General features: G+C 38.5%; 1 protein-coding gene across 3 annotated transcripts in view; it reads left to right on the forward strand.

The window, feature by feature from the left end:
- The window catches only part of LOC149229370 (plant/protein), a 33,286-nt gene extending 16,800 nt beyond the window's left edge, over window positions 1–16,486 (forward strand). For 2 of the 3 annotated variants that reach the window (XM_089378578.1, XM_089378579.1), the window contains exons 2-7: window positions 9,790–9,939; window positions 10,130–10,345; window positions 10,882–11,003; window positions 11,657–11,820; window positions 15,073–15,227; window positions 16,158–16,486. In XM_089378578.1, coding sequence (XP_089234704.1) covers window positions 9,790–9,939; window positions 10,130–10,345; window positions 10,882–11,003; window positions 11,657–11,820; window positions 15,073–15,227; window positions 16,158–16,256 — 906 coding nt within the window. In that variant the 3' untranslated portion in view covers window positions 16,257–16,486. The remainder of the gene's footprint in view (window positions 1–9,789; window positions 9,940–10,129; window positions 10,346–10,881; window positions 11,004–11,656; window positions 11,821–15,072; window positions 15,228–16,157) is intronic. The other variant, XM_089378580.1, reaches the window with a different exon arrangement.
- The last annotated feature ends 3,495 nt before the right edge of the window (window positions 16,487–19,981 follow it).

The following is a 19,981-nucleotide window of genomic DNA, read 5'->3' on the forward strand; positions in this document are numbered from 1 at the left end:
ATGAAGAAGAATTGATCGAGAGTGAGTCACAAGACCTTGTCCCTCTCCACTGACAAAAGTCAATCCACATAACCAAGGGTAGAACCCTAATCAGACTTGATCCCATATCAAATTGTTGAACACCATGCATCCTAGACATAGGGAGTATAATAGTACATGATGCGTCCGTCTGTAGTGCTATGGTCCCTATCCACGAGAAGAGTGTGTGAGTTGAAGTGCCAAATGAGAATGGAGTTCTCTCTTATCTATACAACTCGTTGAGGGTCAATAGACATGTACATTGGGCTTCATGAGCCTACATGATGATGTCGTAGACCTTGGCAATTTGCACGTGTGGGCTTGACCTCAAAAACACATTTCTCCTTGTCTGATTTGGGTGATCTTTAGGTCGATTTTGGTCCTCTTGAAAGGTGGAATTCAATGCAATAATTATCTCCATCAAATAAGCTGTCCAAAGTGGAATTTGGCCCTAGTTGCCAATTTTAACCGATGTTGATGTTTGCAACATTGTTCCTAGCTGCATACTCATGGACAGAGATCTTAGCAGTATCTTTCCTATGACATACAATTCTCAATCTTTACAAAAAAAAATGCTACTTTAGGTAGGTGAAAACACCTGCACTACCTATCCTTACCTTCTGCACCACTCCCTGCATATGGTTTTGAAGATGTGTAAAGAATGATGATTTAGAATAGTGTCCTGTCACTTTGTATTTAATATTCATATTTTTTGTAAGTCATACAAAAGGGTTGGCCCCAATCCTTCATGTTTTGTGAATCCCTTCACATGGGTTAGTCCAACCCTCAATATTTGTGAAAACTTTTACAAAGTTTGGTTAGCATACGTACGCATATCTGTCTTTGATTCTCTGTTTGCCTGGTACTTCTTATTTTGAGAATGAATAAGCTCTAATTGTGTCAGATGCAGTGACAAGAGACATCTAAGCATTAAGTCCATCTAGAATAAATGGTTTGATATCATATCCATCGATGATCGTAGGCTTGTGATCACTGTGGTCCAAGATTTCTAGTGTCCTTTCTTCTGCAACTATGAATCCTTTGTCATCTAAGTGAGGTCACCACTCTAGAGTCTATACCCAATTCTGTTTCTGGGAAGGGCATCATAAATATACTTGTCTTCAGACAATGGATGCTGCTCTTTCTGTTAATTTTAGGTAACAATGGTATGTTCTATGCTCAAGAGCAATTTTACTTCAATTTCTAACATGATAGTAAAATGCAGATAGAACATAAGCATAAACAGTAGAAAACAAGCCAAGACAAGAGGACACAAGATGTGGCACCAGCCAGGGACAAACCCCAATGTGGCGAAACCCTTGATCAATTCTTCTTATATTTTTCAATAGTTTAGCAGAGAGAGAGATAGTACAATTTACAAATCTGATAATTTATGATAGCAACAAAAGCCCTAACCAGAAAAGTCAACGCTGGTTAAACAGGGTAGAATTTTTCCTTTATTCAGCTTGGTCAAAGCCAGTCAACTTCGGCCTCCAACTCAAGTCTAATTAGCCCAAAACAGTCCGAAATAGTCCAATCAAAATTGGTCAACAAAAGTCAACTCCGCGGCCAGTCCTAGGACAGTCAACATTGATGAAAGGAGAGGTCAGATTGCCTCGATTTTAGTGCCCAGATCTGCAGCTTGCTAGGACAGAGATACTTCACCCAAACCGAAGTCAAAACAGGTCATCGCCGTTAAACATCCTCCCTGTAGCTCAATCAACGCTGGTCAACGTAGTCAAACAAAAATTCGTCCTTCTTCCTTCGCACGTGTGAGAGAAAGCTGCCCATATATGCATACCCAATCACAAGAGGAGAGAGAGATGTGAAATGAGATGATGATGAAAATGACTTGAGGTATCCTTCTTTTATATGCAACGTTGAGGATTAGTTGGGGGTTTGAATGCTTGTTTTGCTTGCTGGCCAACTTTGACAATTTGTCGATAATATAAATAAATTCATATCTTCATTTGTACATGTCGGAATTGGATGATCTTTAGATCAATCCTACACCTCTCGGAGAGAGGAATCCAAGAAAAATATCAGCTGTCATAAATAAGATGACCCATGTGGAGTTTGGCTGTAGGTGCCAATTCTAACACTCTCTCTCAACTAGGGAGAACTCCATCTACTAATCCATCTGCCAATCTGTACTATCTCTGCCATTAATGCACTGCTCTGCTTTGCTGAACTATGAAGAAGAAAAAGTGATCGAGAATGTATCATACGATTCTCTACTGGCCCGAAGTCAGTCCTAATCAAAAGAGAGTGTCTCATACCACTCTTACTGACCCGAAGTCAGTTCCAATCAAAAGAGAGTGTCTCATACCACTCTTACTGACTCGAAGTCAGTTCCAATTGATCCCAGATCAATATCAGTCATCCTAGCATATGGAGTACGGTAGTACACGATGTGTCTATCGGTAGTACTATGGTCCCTGTTCTCATTTCCCTACTCATTGGCCATATGAGAGGTACTTCCCATGAGTCCCAGACTGCATGGGTAGGATGTATCAGTAGGAGAAGGATGAACCACTCATCCTGCCTAGATGTCCCCACGAGTTATCACAAGGGAAGGCTAAACCACTCATCCTGTACACAACAAACCACTAGGGGAAGGCTGAACCACTCACCCTATGGTTGCTCATCACTCCAAGAAGTACCCCAAGCCCCCCCTGGAGCTCCCAAAGCTCAATGTCCATATCATACAGGACCCTCACAAGAGGGTCTCTCCACGACTCCAAGTCGTTCTCAGAAGGCCAAGAACTTGACCTTCCCCAGGGTTTTTGTCAGAATATTGGCAACATGCTCATCAGTCCCAATGTGATGGAGCCTTATTACTCCTCGTTGTACCATGTCCCGGATAAAGTGGTACTTGATATCTATATGCTTGGAGCGATCATGAAACACAGGATTCTCTGATAATCGGATCCCACTCTGGTTGTCACAGAGGATCACAGTGGTATCCAACACATGTCCAAATAGCTCACTGAAGAGCTTCCTCAACCAGACAGCTTCACAGGTGGCCATACTAACAGCGATGTATTCGGCCTCAGTGGTGCTCAAGACAACCAATTTCTACTTCCTGCTCATCCAGGATATCGAAGCAGAACCCAAAGAAAAACAACATCCATAAGTGCTCTTGCGATCCACCACACTCCTAGCTCAATCAGCATCAGAATAACCATGCAGCCTCACATCTCCGACAGTGTATCTCAGTCCATGAGTAATTGTGCCCTGAAGATATCTCAGAAGATTCTTGGCACGAATCCAATGTATATGATGAGGCTCAACCATATATTGGCTCAACGTGTTAACTGCAAAACATATGTCCAGACAAGAGTTCACCAGGAACATCAATGCTCCTATGAGTTGACGATACTCAGAAGCATTTCCCAATTCAAGTCCGACAACACTACCACATAACTTCTTAAACTTAAGTTCCATCGTGGTAGTCACAGGCTTGCAGTCCACCATCCCAAATCTTCCAATATCTTCATAATATATTTTCCTTCAGATAGGAAAATTTCTCCTGGCTTTTGCCAGACCTCCAACCCTAGGATGTAGTGCATTAGTCCTAGGTCCTTCATCTCAAATTCAAAAGTGAACCCCCTCTTACATTTGTGAATGAGAGAGTCTGCACTTGTCAGAAAGAGGTCGTCCACATAAAGTACCAGTATGAGAGGTTTATCATTTTCAACCTTAAAGTAAAGGTTCGAATTAGCTTCACTTCTAGTGAACCTCAGCTTCATCATATAGCTATCAATCCTCTCATACCAAGCCTGGGGTGCTTGCTTCAAGCCATAAAGAGCTTTCTTCAACCTGCATACATGAGATTCCCGGTCATGAACCTCAAACCCCTCGGGTTGTTCCACATAGACTACCTCTTTGATCGAACCATGTAAGAAAGCGGTCTTGACATCCATCTGATGTAGGTTGCATCCTTGCGAGGCAGCAAGGGCTATGATCGAGCGGATGGTGGTGTATCGGGTAACAGGTGCAAATATCTCATCGTAATTTACACTTTCATTTTGAGAGAAGCCTCGAGCAACAAAGCGAGCCTTGAACTTTTCTACACTTCCATCAACGCCATGCTTGATTTTGTAGAGCCACTTAGAAGTGACAGTTGATTTGTCCTGGGGTCTAGGAACCACATACCAGACATCATTCTTCATAATTGACTCGTATTCTTCATTCGTAGCATCCTTCCATGTTGCTTCACGACCTCTTCGAATGAGGAAGGCTCATTTTGAATGATAGTGCTCATGACGGTCAAGTATCCTTGATACCTGTTCAGCTTCTTGCTTTCACGAAAAGTCCCCCTTGGTGCAATATGTCTCTCAGCATCTTTGAGAGTCTCCCTAAGCCATGAGGGTCTCCTCTTGGAGGAGGAGGGCTCTTAAGGAGGAGGATCAATAGGATCCATAGGTTCATCAACATTCAGCATCGTTTCATCTTCTTTTGCACCCTATTTTCCGGTTCTTTGCCCTTCCTTGGGATAGGAAGGTTGTTGATCTTGCTGAGGGCCATATCTTCGTTGAAGGTGACATCATGACTTATCTCAACTTCCCTTTGACCAGCCACATAAATTCTATATCCCTTAGAATTTTTACTATAGCCCACAAAGATTCCTTTCTTCCCTGATGCACCCAATTTGCTTCTTTTCTCTTTCGGGACACGAAAATATATGGGACTTCCAAAAATTCTAAGATAAGAGACATCGGGTTTCTTACTAGTGAACACTTCTTTGGGAGTCTTGGAGTCTAATGCTTGATGAGGGCATCAGTTTTGAACATACACGATAGTATTTGCAGCTTCAGCCCATAGGAACTTCGGAAGCCCTTGATCATGAAGCATGGCACGAACAACTTCTACAATAGTACGATTCTTCCTTTCAGCTACACCATTCTGCTCGAGAGTGTATGGTGTTGTAGTCTCCCTCTTAATGCCAACTTCTTTGCAATAATCATGGAATTCATTTGATTCGTACTCAGTCCCATTATCAGTCCTCAATATCTTGATTTTCTTCTCAGATTGGTTTTCTATCATGGCTTTGAAGTGACGAAACCAGGTGAACACTTCATCCTTCTTTTTCAAGAAGTAGATCCAGGTCTTGCGAGAATAATCATTCGTAAAGGTGAGATAATATAAGTATCCTCCCAAAGAGTTTACGGGCATCATACCAAATATGTCGGAGTGGATCAATTGCAATATATCTATGGTCTTGCTATTACTTGAGGGGAATGGTCCCCTTGTAAGTTTTCCTTCGGCACATCCTAGACAGACACCTTCATGCTCTACTTTGAACTCGGGCATACCTGTCACCAACTGTCTCACATCAGGTAGAGCATTATAATGAAGATGGGCAAACCTCCGATGCCATAGTTTAGATTGTAGAGATGTGTCGCAAGACATAGCTCCCAATGGACTTCCTCCAACTTGATACAAAGTGTCAACCCTGAACCCAAGAGTAAAAGCATCTTTAAAATTCCTTTTCCAAACACGTACCTTTCCATCGATGAATGCCACCTTCTATCCTTTGTCTTCCATTGCCAAAATGGACACCAGGTTCTTCTTGTAAATGAATAGTGTTACCTTGATTCAATTGAAGGGTAACATTCCCTACTCCCTTTATGGGATAGGTGGCATCGTCTCCAAGGATAATCTCCAAGTTTGTCTCCTTCCCTATTAGATTAGAGAGAGCTTCCTTGTATCCGGTGAAGTGCCTTGAGGTACCACTATCAATTAGCCAATTCTCCAAAGTATCCAGTGGAGAGGTAGTGTAGAGGGCCGATATAAGATAGTACTCCTTTTGCTTATTGTTAACAACATTTGATTCTTCATACCTAGAGTTCCTTGCTTTCTTGGAGGGTCGACCATTTCCTTGATGTCCTGCATTCCTTTTTCCTTTGCCATTGTACCTGCCATTCCTTTGATCGTTGTGATTGAAGTTGCCCCTAGAATGATTGTGATCATCATCATGTGATGTGTCCCTTCTATTTGGACACTCCCTTGCATAGTGGCCAAACTTATTGCAAACAAAGCACCTGCCCTTCCTTCCTCCCTTAGATCCAAGCTTTCCATTGAAATGACCTTTAGACCCTGCATTATTTCTCCTTTTGGCATGAGCGGAGAATGCAGTGGGGTTGCTTCTATTAGAAGACATTTCTTGCTCCACCATTCTTGTTTCTTCTTGAATGCATCTTGACATCAATTCTTCAAACCCTGGAATTTGATCATTATTGAGAATAGTGGTTCTAAATATATACCACTCGGGTGGGAGTCCTCCAAGGGTAGTGATAGTAAGTTCCCTGTTAGGAATGACCTCTCCAATTGAAAGTAGATCATTTTTGATCTCAGTGATCCTTAAGAAGTAGGATTGAATATCCTCATCCTTGCCCTTCTTAATATCCTTCAACTTATTTTTGAGAAATAAAATTTGATTAGCATCACTAACCTTGAACATGCTGATCAACCTGTCGTAGATCTCCTTGGAGGTCTTCAATTTGGAGACGTAGGCCACCAGACGCTTGTGAATGGAATCTCTGGTAATCTTCTTAGCTTTGACTTTAGCCCTATTTTACTTGGTCTTCGCAGCAGCCGGTGCATTTGAAGGAGGCTCAGGGATTTTACCCTTTACATAATCCAACACTTCTTGTTCTTCCAAGGTCAAGTCAAGAGACATCTTCTATCCATGATAATCAGATTTTTCACGGAGCTTGTCTTCAGCCAGGAAGTGGGATGAGGAACCCATTGACCCTTTTGCCCGTGTCCAACTGTCTTTGGTGATTTCTCTTTCACTCTTGCTTGGGTTTTGTTTTCACCTCACCTCTGATACCATGTTAATTTTAGGTAACGATGGTATGTTCTATGCTTAAGAGCAATTTTACTTCAATTTCTAACATGATAGTAAAATGCAGATAGAACATAAACATAAACAATAGAAGACAAGCCAAGACAAGAGGACACAAGATGTGGCACCAACCGAGGACAAACCCCAATGTGGGGAAACCCTTGATCAATTCTTCCTATATTCTTCAATAGTGTAGCAGAGAGAGAGTACAATTTACAAATCTGATAATTTATGACAGCAGCAAAAGCCCTAACCAGAAAAGTCAACGCTAGTCAAACAGGGCAGAATTCTTCCTCTATTCAGCTTGGTCAAACCCAGTCAACTTCGGCCTCCAACAGCAAGTCTAATCAGCCCAAAACAGTCCGAAATAGTCCAGTCAAAACTGGTCAACAAAAGTCAACTCTGTGGCCAACCCTAGGATAGTCAACGCTGATCAAAGGAGAGGTCAGATTGCCTCGATTTTAGTGCCCAGATCTGCGGCCTGCTAGGACAGAGATACCTCACCCAAACCGAAGTCAAAACAGGTCAATGCAGTCAAACAGCCTCCCTGCAGCTGAGTCAACGCTGGTCAACGCAGTCAAACAGAAATATGTCCTTCCTTTGCACATGTGAGAGAAAGCTGCCCAGATATGCATACCCAATCACAAGAGGAGAGAGAGATGTGAGATGAGATGATGATGAAAATGACTTGAGGTCTCTTTCTTTTATATGCAACGTTGAGGATGAGTTGGGGGTTTGAATGTCTGTTTTGCTCGTTGGCCGACCTTGACAATTTGTCCATAATATAAATAAATTCATATCTTCATTTGTACATGTCAGAATCGGATGATCTTTAGATCAATCCTACACCTCTCGGAGAGAGGAATCCAAGAAAAATATCAGCTCTCATAAATAAGATGACCCATGTGGAGTTTGACCCTAGTTGCCAATTTTAACACTTTCCAACAGAAATGTTTATAGATTTGCAAAATTTAATCTATCTCCAACTTTGTGAGGTGCTCTGAAACTCTCCAAAGTGGGAGAAATCACTGATCTTCTAACTCTCCATGAAGATGATAGTATGAATCATTTACAATCAGATCCTGAAATTCCATAGCATAGCTGTAAATCCTAATAGTTCAATAAATGTAGGTTGTTCAAATATATTTTTGGAAGCTAATTTTATCTCAATTAAGGACAAAATCAATCCAGCATCATCACTAGACAGCATTTCTCCAATTAAAGTTTAGTGGCATAAGACCTTAAAGCAACTTTGCTAGGATTATGATTGACTCACAGAACCACCTAACTCCTAGCAGCAGCCTATCCGTGTCTAAAAACTCACGCCTCTTCAAGTGTTCTTCACTCACAGGAATCTGATTTTAAATTGAATTAAAATTGTAATCCAAAAGTATTTACACAGGTTGTTCAAAATTTGTTGTGAAACTTAGACTAGTTCCTTTATGCACCATATTTGATATCCTTGCAAATGAAAATGAAATGCTGATGTTTGTCAAAACTTTGCAATGAATATCATCAATAATCCTTGAATGAGAAATCAAATTGAGACCTGAGATGGTTAAGCCTTTAATCTTGTCTTGCTGTTTCGATTTATCAACAAACGTTAAATGTCTAGAAACCTGAGACAATCAAAACTTTCCAGCACTTGATGGACAGAATTGTAAAGTCGTTTAGTTAATCTTCACTTAATTTCTTAACTGAGGGCGTTTATTGAGGGAAACATTCTGAAGAAAACATAAATCCAACCTCTAGCTTTGCATGAATTATACCATCAACTCATTCAACCATTCAACATCAAAACGAAGATCCATGAGAAAGCATGACATTGCAAGATCTAGATTAGGAATAGAGACTAGGACCTTGACAAACATAGTGTTCCCTAGGTTGTCTTCTGAAAAGTTGAGAAGGTCCTCATACCTAGCCATTATGTGAGTCCTTGGATTGGATCACCACAACCTGCAGAAACCTCAATCATCTTCCTATCATGTGATCCTCTTCTCTCAATCTTCTAACCGTTTGTTTCTCTATTCTTTAAAATTTTTCCTGATGCAAATATACTGTTATGTTTGAATTTTAAATTCAATCCCGTAGTTTCTGGACCAGATTTCATTTTAGGATGGAAAACCATTAAATATGCAAACAATGATGCATTGATTAATTTTGATTTGCAATTTCTGTAAATGAGGAAGCACTCATGTTTACCAAGGCTTCAACTTTGTTAATCCCTCTCGGGAAGTTAACTCCCATCACTGCATGTCTGGGAATATGTATAGCAGAATGGGAAGTCCAAGGTTGATTCAGGATATTCAAGCTTTGATTTCATGGGCAGAACAGTTATTGAATAGAATGGCAGATGCAAAGTCAGTTCGAAAACCTCTTGTCAGAGATTTGATTCAACTATTCCTTAGTAGTAGTTATCATCATCAATGAAATACCCTTTGCATGGTTGTGGTGAATCGGTGATGGCAACCCTTAAATTTACACCAGCATCTATTTTTTGTCACAATACTTCCTTTTGAATTTTGTGATATATGCTTTTGTTGGGACCAATCTATTATACTGATCTAAGTGTTTTGCTTCAGTGTCTTTCCTTTCAACATCTTGCTCATGGCCAATCATATTTTCTCCACGAGAATTTGCTTCTGTTGTTATGGACATTTTTTGTTTTTAACTGCTGGATAATTGTTAGATGTAATTGCGTGCACTTTCTTCATGGGTTGTTAGATTTGTTCTTTATAATTATAATGCTTCTTAATCTCATTGTATTTATCAATATGTTACAAATTTATATTCCTTCCTTTTGGGAGCAGCTACTGATGTAAAAGAATCTGGTACTTATGCATCTTTGCTTCGTATCTTTAGTTCTATGTTCTTGGATTAATTGTTAATGAGCCTTTATAAATTTTTACCACTTGCAGATTTCAGAAACATTTTTCAGGAATTCATTGGCATCAATGGAGAAATCATATCTTAGCAAGAATCTAACAGTTAGTTCTGTTCTGGATTTTGTTCGGACATATGATGGGGGTCAAGTTTGCTATGATCATTTTGCCTTCCGGACTTTTAATGTATGAACTTAAGTCTGTCACATTGATTTTTATGTTTAGTCTTGTTACTATTTTCCAAGCTACATTTTATTTACGTTGACAGAACAGTAGCATATAGTTTGTAGACCAATTATTATTTTGATTCTTGAAACTGAAATTCAACCCAACATTTAGATCTAAATATGACCTGTTTTTCCTTTTGTCCTTGAAGGTGGACAATTGTGGAATCAGTGCACTTGCACAGTTTTTCCTTGATTTTGGCTACATTGCTCGCGGAGAATTAAGTTTTCCTGCAAAGCATCTGAGAGCACTATGGTTTTCTCCACCTCAGCATCTTTTGGATTGCAATGGAGAAGGCATAAATGGACCGCTGCCAAGAATTTTTATTTCAGAACTCCTAGTTGACAAACTAAGTCCGGAAGCTCAGGTTTGTAATTGCAGAAATTTCTGTGTCCACTTCAAATTTTTTGTTTGCTAATGAATATGATAATGCTTTCTTGCAGAAAATTTTGTGTTTACTTCCTTCAAATTACTTTGTTTTCTAATGAATGATAATGATTTCGAAATGGAAAAATGGGCACTTTATTTTTATATTTATGACCGAGTAGGCTGGTACAGTGTTATCTTATAGCATATACCTTTTTTCTGTGGTTTGAATATTTGATGTTACTTACATGGCCAAGCCGATAGTCGTATCAGTATGCCCTATCGTCAATACCAGCCATTTTAGATTTATAGCAGTTTGATATTTATTTATTTAGTATTTTGACCAGTACTCTAGTAATTATTTCAATTTGTTGATTTGCAATTATTATCTTAGTTTTTTTGTTTTCTTTGTAATATTTGTGTATGTGAAACAAACTGCTGAAGTTAACATTTTCAGCAACTATTTTGAATCTAAGCATCTCATTCATTATGGGAGGAAAACAAAGGATCTTTAGATGTTGCTGTTTGTTTGAACAGGAAATAATAAAAAAATATACAAGTATCTCTTCTAGTGGGAGCAAATATGCTGCTCTTGCAAGCGTTTTGGGAACTTTGACATGGCCAACACCTCTTCTCTCTGATTATCAACTATTGGCCAGGTCCGTGTCTGACTATTTTCCTATTACAGACTGATCACGCTTCTGTTTGACCTTGCTTATATCAATGGATCATGGGTTCTCTAACTCGGATAATTATTTGCCAATTTAAATCTGTTAATCCTGGAGGGACATATGAGCATTTGAAAATTGAGATGTGAACTTTTTCAATAATTGTGATTGTTGCCAATCCTGGATCGAATATTTATATTGTATTTCTTTGTATAATTTTCATCAGGATACCTTAACATTTATTGCTCACATTTTACTTTTTGGTGTGCCTTGCTACTTCTCATATATTGCTTGGATTCTGTTGTATGCCTTTGGTCAGTCTTTTCATAAGGCTTCTTATCTAACTCCATTTTATGCTTGATCAGCAATATAACTAGAATACCTTGTGACTTTTACAAATGTGCATGCGACTACCACAGATTTGTTATAGAGGTTTCTAACAAGGAATTATGCTTGGTCTGCTTCAATGCCTGAATTAGCGGACTTACATAAAGTCCTATCTTTATGTTCTTGTCAACTTTCTTGATTATAAACATTTGCCAATATATTTACCAGGCCTTTTACTGAAAACAGTTGTATTGATTGATTGCAGTATTTATGATTGCTGTGGTAACTACTAATATGTAATTGCTGGAGTGTCTCAGGGAAAGTGAGTATGCAGCATGGACTCTTGTTAATGGCTATGCCTTGAACCATCTCACAATTTCTGTGCATAGATTAAAGTCTGATGTTCAAAAAATTGGAAAGCTGAATGAGCTTATCCAATCCAATAAATTTAAACTCAATACAGAAGGAGGTATCTTAAAAGGTGAGTTCTTTTTCTTCCAATATTTTCACTGATTTGACTATCTCTTTTTTCTTAGAGTCCAGATTATTATGCAGAAAAAGAAACTTATTAATGCATAATCATTGGTAAGTGCCAAAGCAAAGATAATACATTCTTAGAAGTAGAATATTCCCTAGATCCTTTTAACTTTGCATGGGTGTCCCAGATATCAGAGAAGGTGCTTTTTCAACAAAAATCTACGTCAAAAACTATATCCAAAATTACAGTGCATTAGCAATATCCAAAATTACATTGCATTGGCAGATCTTAATATTCTAGAGCCTAACTTATTAGAAGTAGGAGAAATGGAAACTGGCATATGACGATTGATAACTGTATTTTCCCAAGCTTAACACCTGTCATTCATGTGGTAGTTGACTGACCCTGTGTCTCCCTTTAGTATGAATGTTGGTCGACACGTGTGAGTGATTACCAACTCCCTCCAGATTGATTGTGGGGATCATTGATGAAAAAGTGACCAAGCATACGTCAGGTCTTCACAACCATTCTCACTACCCTTTGGAAAAGGGTAATGCATATTCAACTATACAAGCAAGGCCTATTGCATAGGTTTAACCTTGTGCTTGGTATTAAAATCCTCAGGAGATGAGAGCATCCAAGGCTGCAGCTACTGGGGACACATGACTGAGGGAATTGTCTATCTCCAGAACTCACCTTTACTGAGCGTAAGCTTTATTTTAACCACTATTTCTTCCCAAACACCCTTTTCTTCCAAAAAAAAGAAAGGAAAAAATATCAAATTGTACCATCTTTGTAATAGGTAAGTGCTTCTTTCTCTGTGGGAGCCATCAAGATTAATTGCAATAAAATATCTGCCATAATTGTAAAGGTCTTAGCAATAAAATTGTCATCTCCAAAAAGAAATGCATGAACTTAAATGGCTTGTCAATAGGCTACCCATCAAACTTGGGATTTGGAAGCAACAATAAAATATTCCATCACATTCAAAAGCCGCATAACCAAAAGTGTTTACCTCAGAACAAGACATCCACCATTTAGACAAAAATGAGAGTAGTGGTGCTGCTACTCAGACAAAAGAGAACAGTGTCACTTTGGGTGTTGTGCCACAATTGCTCTCAAAGCAATTCCAAAGGGGGAGGAGTCAAACCCCTTTCCCATGTAAGTTTAAAGTTTAAACCTTTACAGTGAACATATACACAGTAAAATAGCAAAGCAAACACATACATCGTGCACAAATAAACACCATGATTTATCCTGGGAACCCTTGACTGGAAAACCAGCAAATGTTTAGAGCTGCATCTCTAACTCATTGTATTAACTTTACTATTTACAATAAATATATAGGATTTTGTGGTATCCAAAGCCCTAATATTTTAACCTGAACTAGATTTGCTCAACTGGAATTATATTACATTGGGTTGAAATACCATTGGCCAAAAAACACCAAAGCAAGCCCCAAAATGGACCAAAAACAGCCCAATTTTTATTTTTATTTTTTGGGGGGCTTTGCCCCTAATCACCAAGCAGGGGGCCCTGCTAAGCTCCCCTTGCAATTCTCTCTGGTGCGCTTAGCGCAATGTACAGTGCATGAAGCCAACTGTGCAGAAAATATAATGCATTCCCAACATCCCATGTGTTACACAAGGAAACCCAAATTCAATGGATCAAAACAGAAGTCGTGGCTGAGGCTGGGGTCAATGGGGAAGTACTTTCTTCCAAACAAGAATTACTTTTGAATGATATGAATGATAGGGCCGATTCTGAACATACTTCCGACCATTCTTTGCGAACTGACAATTCCAGAAGATATGCTTCACCGTCTCAGAACATTCACAGTCATTGGGATTTGGCAGTGCTTGAGGATCTCTGTGCTGTTTACCCTCTGAAAGGTCCACTGCAGGGATGTTTTTGATCAGGAGATCAGTTCTTTGTCTGCTTTCTGTACCATGTGGCTGGATAAGGTACATCTGCAGTTGTTGGACAGGTTCCTTGCTGATAGAAGATGCCAAATCCTTAGATGCAATTGCTTAATCTGATTTTATTTGTGCCTTGGTAGTTTTGTGGAAGAGGATATAATTTTCATTGTATATACCTTTCCACTATTTTGACACGCTGTTGTAAATATTTTGGTGTATATATATGACATATTTTTCAAAAGAAATGTAAACAATACATATGAAGTCTGTCTGAGATTCAACATAGGAGCTTTAAGAAGTGAGATTAAGTAATGGTTGATGTGTTTAACTTTATAGATTTGTAACCACTGTACTGTATTAAAGGGGAGGCTGGTCAACAATACATATGAATAGAGTCTGAGTGAGATTTAAACTAGGATAAGCTAAATTAATTTCATTGATGTCCGATGAATGACCACAAAAAGCATGTTAAATGGGACTAGAAGAGTACAATCTCTGTAATACAGTGGGAGTGCATGAGCATTTCCTAGCTCTATTTGGGTGGTCACATTATAACTTCGGAAAAGGCCTATGAAATGTAGCTGTTGACTCTGACGTCAGTCATTAGGAACTGATAGATATGAAGGTATCTATTGAAGATAATCCAAATGATCTTCAACATGAAGATATTTTGAAGATGCATATGAACTTAAGTTTTAAGTGTTAGAATCATTTGCAGTAGTCTAACGAGGCAACTTTTGTGGCTGTATTCCGGGCAAATTTTCTGGTCAATTTTGCCTGAATTGGGCCATAAATTGGGAAAATCAAAGTTTTAAGTTGTTGAGTCTGCACAATCCGAATGCGGCAGGATTTTCCAGGGCGCTGAATACATTTCTGCATTCGAAAATATGATTTACATGACAAAACATTATGTTCTTGCCAAAGATTGAGTTGCTGGATTCCGATAAAAAAAGAAATAGTCGCCTTGCTAGGCCACTCCAAATAATTGTCATGCTAAATCCATGGAGATGCTAGACTATAGTGTTATGTGCTTCTAAGCAACCAACATTGCCAAAACTGTTCTATTATGTGGCAATTTTTTCACGATGTGTCTAGTTTACTATTTTGTTTTGTCGATTTAAAATTTGTTATACAAACTGCTATTGATTTTGAAAAATATTCCTGGTAATTGCTTTCAATTTAGAAAATAATGAGCTGTGGTGATGATTGATCTATCTCACTATTTTCTTTGTTGTATGGATGTTCATGTAAAATGATACCTAGGCACTAGAATAATAAACTGTTATTTGTTTGTTGGTGCAAGCAGTTATGCTAATTGGATGAATTCTGTGAACAGTGAGCCCTGATGGCCGATTGCTACAAAGTTCTACTGTGGCGGATTCTATGATTTTTCATTTTGCAGAGGGCATCTCCGAATCTGTACCTGCTTCGTACATTGAATTTGCTGAGCGACTGGTACTTCCTGAATATGAAAGCTTGCCAGTTGATAAGGTATCAAGGAAGCACAGTATCTTTTGTACTTTTTTTGATTGAGTTTTTGTTGCAACTTTTAATGTGGTATATCATTGTCTTTATACCAACATAGATCCATCTTAATCCTTTAGAGGCTTATGTTCCCAGTACCTTGAAATTTGTAAACTTGAAGTGACCATTGTTATGAACTTCTAGAACTAGTGGGCACAACTGTAAGGTAATACACACTTCTAGTCGTGGTAGAGCAACAATTTTAGTGGAGCTATAGGATAGTATAGACATGTAGTAGGTTGGCATATCATCATGGATCTCAATAGGCCTTAGCAAACTATGTTTTATTTGTAAGCCAGTCCCTGCCAGATATTATAGAGTCAGCCAATCTCTTGTCTCTACCCCATTGTTAACTATGCAGTGTACAGATCAGTACCCAATGCAACATATATAGACCTTCATGGTGGTCAAACACCCTTTTTGATGCAAGTCACTTTTCCAATAAAAACATCCAGAACATCATGCATGGGACTTTTGGCTGATTCTCAGAATAAAAGACTCACAGAAAGGACCATCTTAGGAACTAATTAGTTAACTTGTTGAGTGTGGCTTCATTTATCTACACATACGGAGTGCTTTATTGTTTTAGACTCGGGAGATTTATTGTTAAAGCAATTGACATGGAGCATTTACACCTTTGTGTCTGGGTTGCGTGACCAATATAGGGAACACATCATGCCATTTCAATCCATGGATGTGGGCCCAGATATTCAAGTAGTTTCAGAGCACAGTTTTTAGTATTTATATCCTCAGTGATCACATGCAGCCAGCTCAGGAAGGATAGGGTTCATAAATTTCACAAATATTTTTGCATCTTAACATGTTCATTGTGTCCTTTTTTGCTTCTTTCATTGATATTTTTCTATATTACAGCTCAAATGTTTTACTCTATTGTAGATCTCGGAGTTGCATAGACGAGATGGTTTCGAAGTTGGAAATGCTGATAAGATATTTGAGAGTACATCCGCAGAGCAGTTAAGGAGAAAGGTTGCTTGACTGGAATTTGTATGTGAATGGATATGAACTTTATAAATATAACTACTTTGCCTGCAATGGATTCTGATATTTAGGGGATATTCCTGGACATCAAATCTGTCTCGTAATAAGAAATTGTTTCCAAGGCATTTGTAATCTGATGATGCTAAGAATGTATGCAATATCATCGTTTAAAGCATGAGTACGGTTACCTTTGGCAATCTTTCAAAAAATTAGATTTACTTTATCCAGTTTCTCTTTCAATGGTGTGTGTGCTCTTGCAGCTAAAAGAAAAAAAACTCTTTTGTTGTAAGATAGTGTGGATGTCTCCAGTAGCTTGGTTAACTGTTTTTCTGTCAACAATCATCCATATTGGCAATGGACCTGTGGCTTTGGCTTGCCACTGTTTGACAATTTGGAGGTTATAGCAACATAGGTGAATGTGCAATGTGGTATCTATCTTGTGCTGATTGCATTTTACAAATTAGAGTTCAAATTTGAACCAATCACTCTGTGGTAGTAATAGTATAGACAAGTAATAATGCTATTCCATTTCTTTCAAAATAATTCTACTGTAGTAAATGAAAATTCTACAATGGTTATGAAACTTATGGATGCAATATCGTCGTTTAAAGCATGAGTACATTTACCTTTGGCAATCTTTCAGAAAATTAGATTTACTTTATCCACTTTCTCTTTCAATGGTGTGTGTCCTCTTGCAGCTAAAATAAAAAAACTCTTTTGTTGTAAGATAGTGTGGATGTCTCCAGTAGCTTGGTTAACTGTTTTTCTGTCAACATTCATCCATATTGGCAATGGACCTGTGGCTTTGGCTTGCTACTGTTTGACAATTTGGAGGTTATAGCAACATCGGTGAATGTGCAATGCGGTATCTATCTTGTGCTAATTGTATTTTACAAATTAGAGTTCAAATTTGAACCGATCACTCTGTGGTAGTATGGATAAGTAATAATGCTATTTCCATTTCTTTCAAAAGAATTCTACTATAGTAAATGAAAATTCTACAATGGTTATGAAACTTACAAAAGCATACAATTTGTTGTTACAACTTTCTGAATAACAATCCAAAACTTGTACTAGTAAATATTATTATGATCACTTAGATTTATCTCATTGGTTCTATTTGTTGTTAATCTAAGATCATAGACAAAATCTTAGTGGCACAAAGAATTGGAATGTTAAAATGAAAGCAAATGCATATCTGGAAGTGGGGATGGGCAGGGTCCAATGTTAGCTGGAAATATGGGCACACAATGGACATCTATAAAAAGCATGGATACATGAAGGGCATGGTGAGGATCTTCCAATATAACATGCCTTTCCCCTTCAAAGAAGTGTTGTTCTCAACACTTGACTATCTGTGGGTGTTTCTATATGAACAACTCATTTTCTCATGTCGCTTATTTCACTAGTAGATTCTTCCATTTGATGAGGTGCTTAGTAATTGCTTGATTTCTCAGCTATTTGGTCTTTGTTTCCAAAATTGTTTTTGGTTCTAGTATTATTTTCCCCTTTACTAATCTCTAGTATAATAGTTTGGATGTATATATGAAGGAGGCAACTCCAATTTGTAAGCCATACTTCCAATCCTATGCAACACATTATAGGGGCCATAATACCTCGGAGCTAATTTATTGTCCCTTTGTTTCTTGAGGGGCATTTGTTTATATGGTTGTAGTCTCACAAATACCCAATTCCCCACTTCAAATTCCCTTTCACTGCGATGTTGATATACTTATTGTTTCATCCTATTTTGTGCCATAACCAAGTTGTCCTTTAATAGTTTGAGAACCTCTTGTTGGTGTTGTATGTGGTCCTCTATTGCTTGAGCCTTTATAGTCCCTTTCAAGGGTGATGTGATGGATGGAGGATGATATCCATAAAGTGCCATAAATGGTGACATTTTTTATAAAGTATGGAAGGATGTGTTGTACCACCATTCTGCCAAGGGCAACCATTTGACCCATTGTGTCTGTTTATTAGATGCAAAGCAACATAAATATCCTTCTAAGCATTTATTCACAATCTCAGTTTGTCCATTAGATTGAGGATGGTAAGATGAGATGTGATCCAATTGAATACCCAAACAATAAAATAATTTAGTCCAAAAATTTTCAGTGAAAATTGGATCTCTATCACTTATAATAATCTTTAGTATTTCATGTAGCTTTTGGATTGTTTCCATGAATTCTTCTGCCACAATACTTGCTTTAAAAGAATGAGAAAGAGAGGAAAAGTGGGCATACTTTGTCATTCTATCTACGATTACCATAATGACACTCTTTCTTTCAGATTTGGGTAGATTTGTAATAAAATCCATGGAAACTTCTTCCTATCGCTTGCTTGGTATGACTAATGGTTGAAAGAGCCTTTGGATCTTGATAGTCTCTGCTTTATTTGTTTGGCATACCACACATTCTCCCACAAACTTTTGCACATTTTCTTTAAGACCTTCCAAAAAAATTATTTCTTGATCTTATGGTGTCTTTAAGAACCTTGAACGCCGTCCTACAAGAGAAGTGTGTAATTCCAAAAGGACCTTCTGTTTGAGTTGAGAATTCTTACATATGTATAAGAAATCTTGATACCATAACAAATCATTCTTCCACGTAAACTTTTCTACTGCATTGGGGTCTTCCTGTAACTGTTGAATGGTCTTGCATATCTTCTCATCTTGCTGCCATTCTATCCTTGCTTCTTCTGCCCAATCATATTGTGTAGGAATTTACAGGGTAAGTTCCACAGAAATAATACCAAAAGGACACTGCTCACAACCAGATCTCAAATCAATACACCAATATTTTTGACGTGGTTAAAACCCTCAGAGTGCAAGGAGGGAAACAGTCCACGGCCTGTCCCAACGTGGGTACTACAGGCAATTTATTAATCAAAGAATGAAAATTTACATAAGCTTCTCTCATGCACGGATTACCCGAACAATGACCCTCCATGCGCTTTAAATAGAACTCATGGACCAATCGGGTGTCAAGCCACGGATCAAGTGTCGGTAATACCGAGGTGAGAGTGAACCGTCGGATCACTACATATCGTGACCGTCGGATTGTAAGTTACAAAATGTACAACGGTAAAGAAACACACTTTACCTAACTCTAACCTAACTCTATACTAGACCAAGTTGAACTTAACTATATCTTATGTGTCGGAATATCCTAACATCCCCCCTTAAGAACAACTTGGGATAGGATTGAAGGATTTACAAATATGACACAATAGGAGAAGGAAGGAGGCACTAGAGCCTATCCCCCCTTAGTGGCAACTTCCTGAACTCCAAGCATATATCGAAGTTTAGTGAACTTCGCCTCTGTGAGAACCTTTGTGAAGATGTCTGCAACCTGATCATCTGTTGGACAATATTGCACTTCAAGAACATGGTCATGAATGAGCTTTCTGATGAAGTGCATGTGTAGTTCAATGTGTTTGCTGCGCTGATGCTGGACTGGATCTTTGCATAGCTGAATGGCACTTTGATTATCACACCAAAGTGTGGTTGGATGCTGCTGCCCAAAGCCAAACTTTGATAGGATCTGACGAAGCCACAAGGCTTCCTTACTAGCTTCCACGGCACCACGATACTCTGCTTCTGCTGACGAAAGAGAAATGGCAGCCTGTTTCTTACAAGCCCATGTAATAGGTCCTGAACCAAGAGTGAAGACATAACCGGCAGTAGACTTCCGATCATCAGGGTCACCAGCCCAATCAGAATC

Source organism: Pinus tabuliformis, chromosome J, assembly GCF_031772625.1.
Source record: "Pinus tabuliformis cultivar Carrire ecotype Pingquan chromosome J, CPIR1, whole genome shotgun sequence".
Taxonomy (NCBI): Eukaryota; Viridiplantae; Streptophyta; class Pinopsida; order Pinales; family Pinaceae; genus Pinus; species Pinus tabuliformis.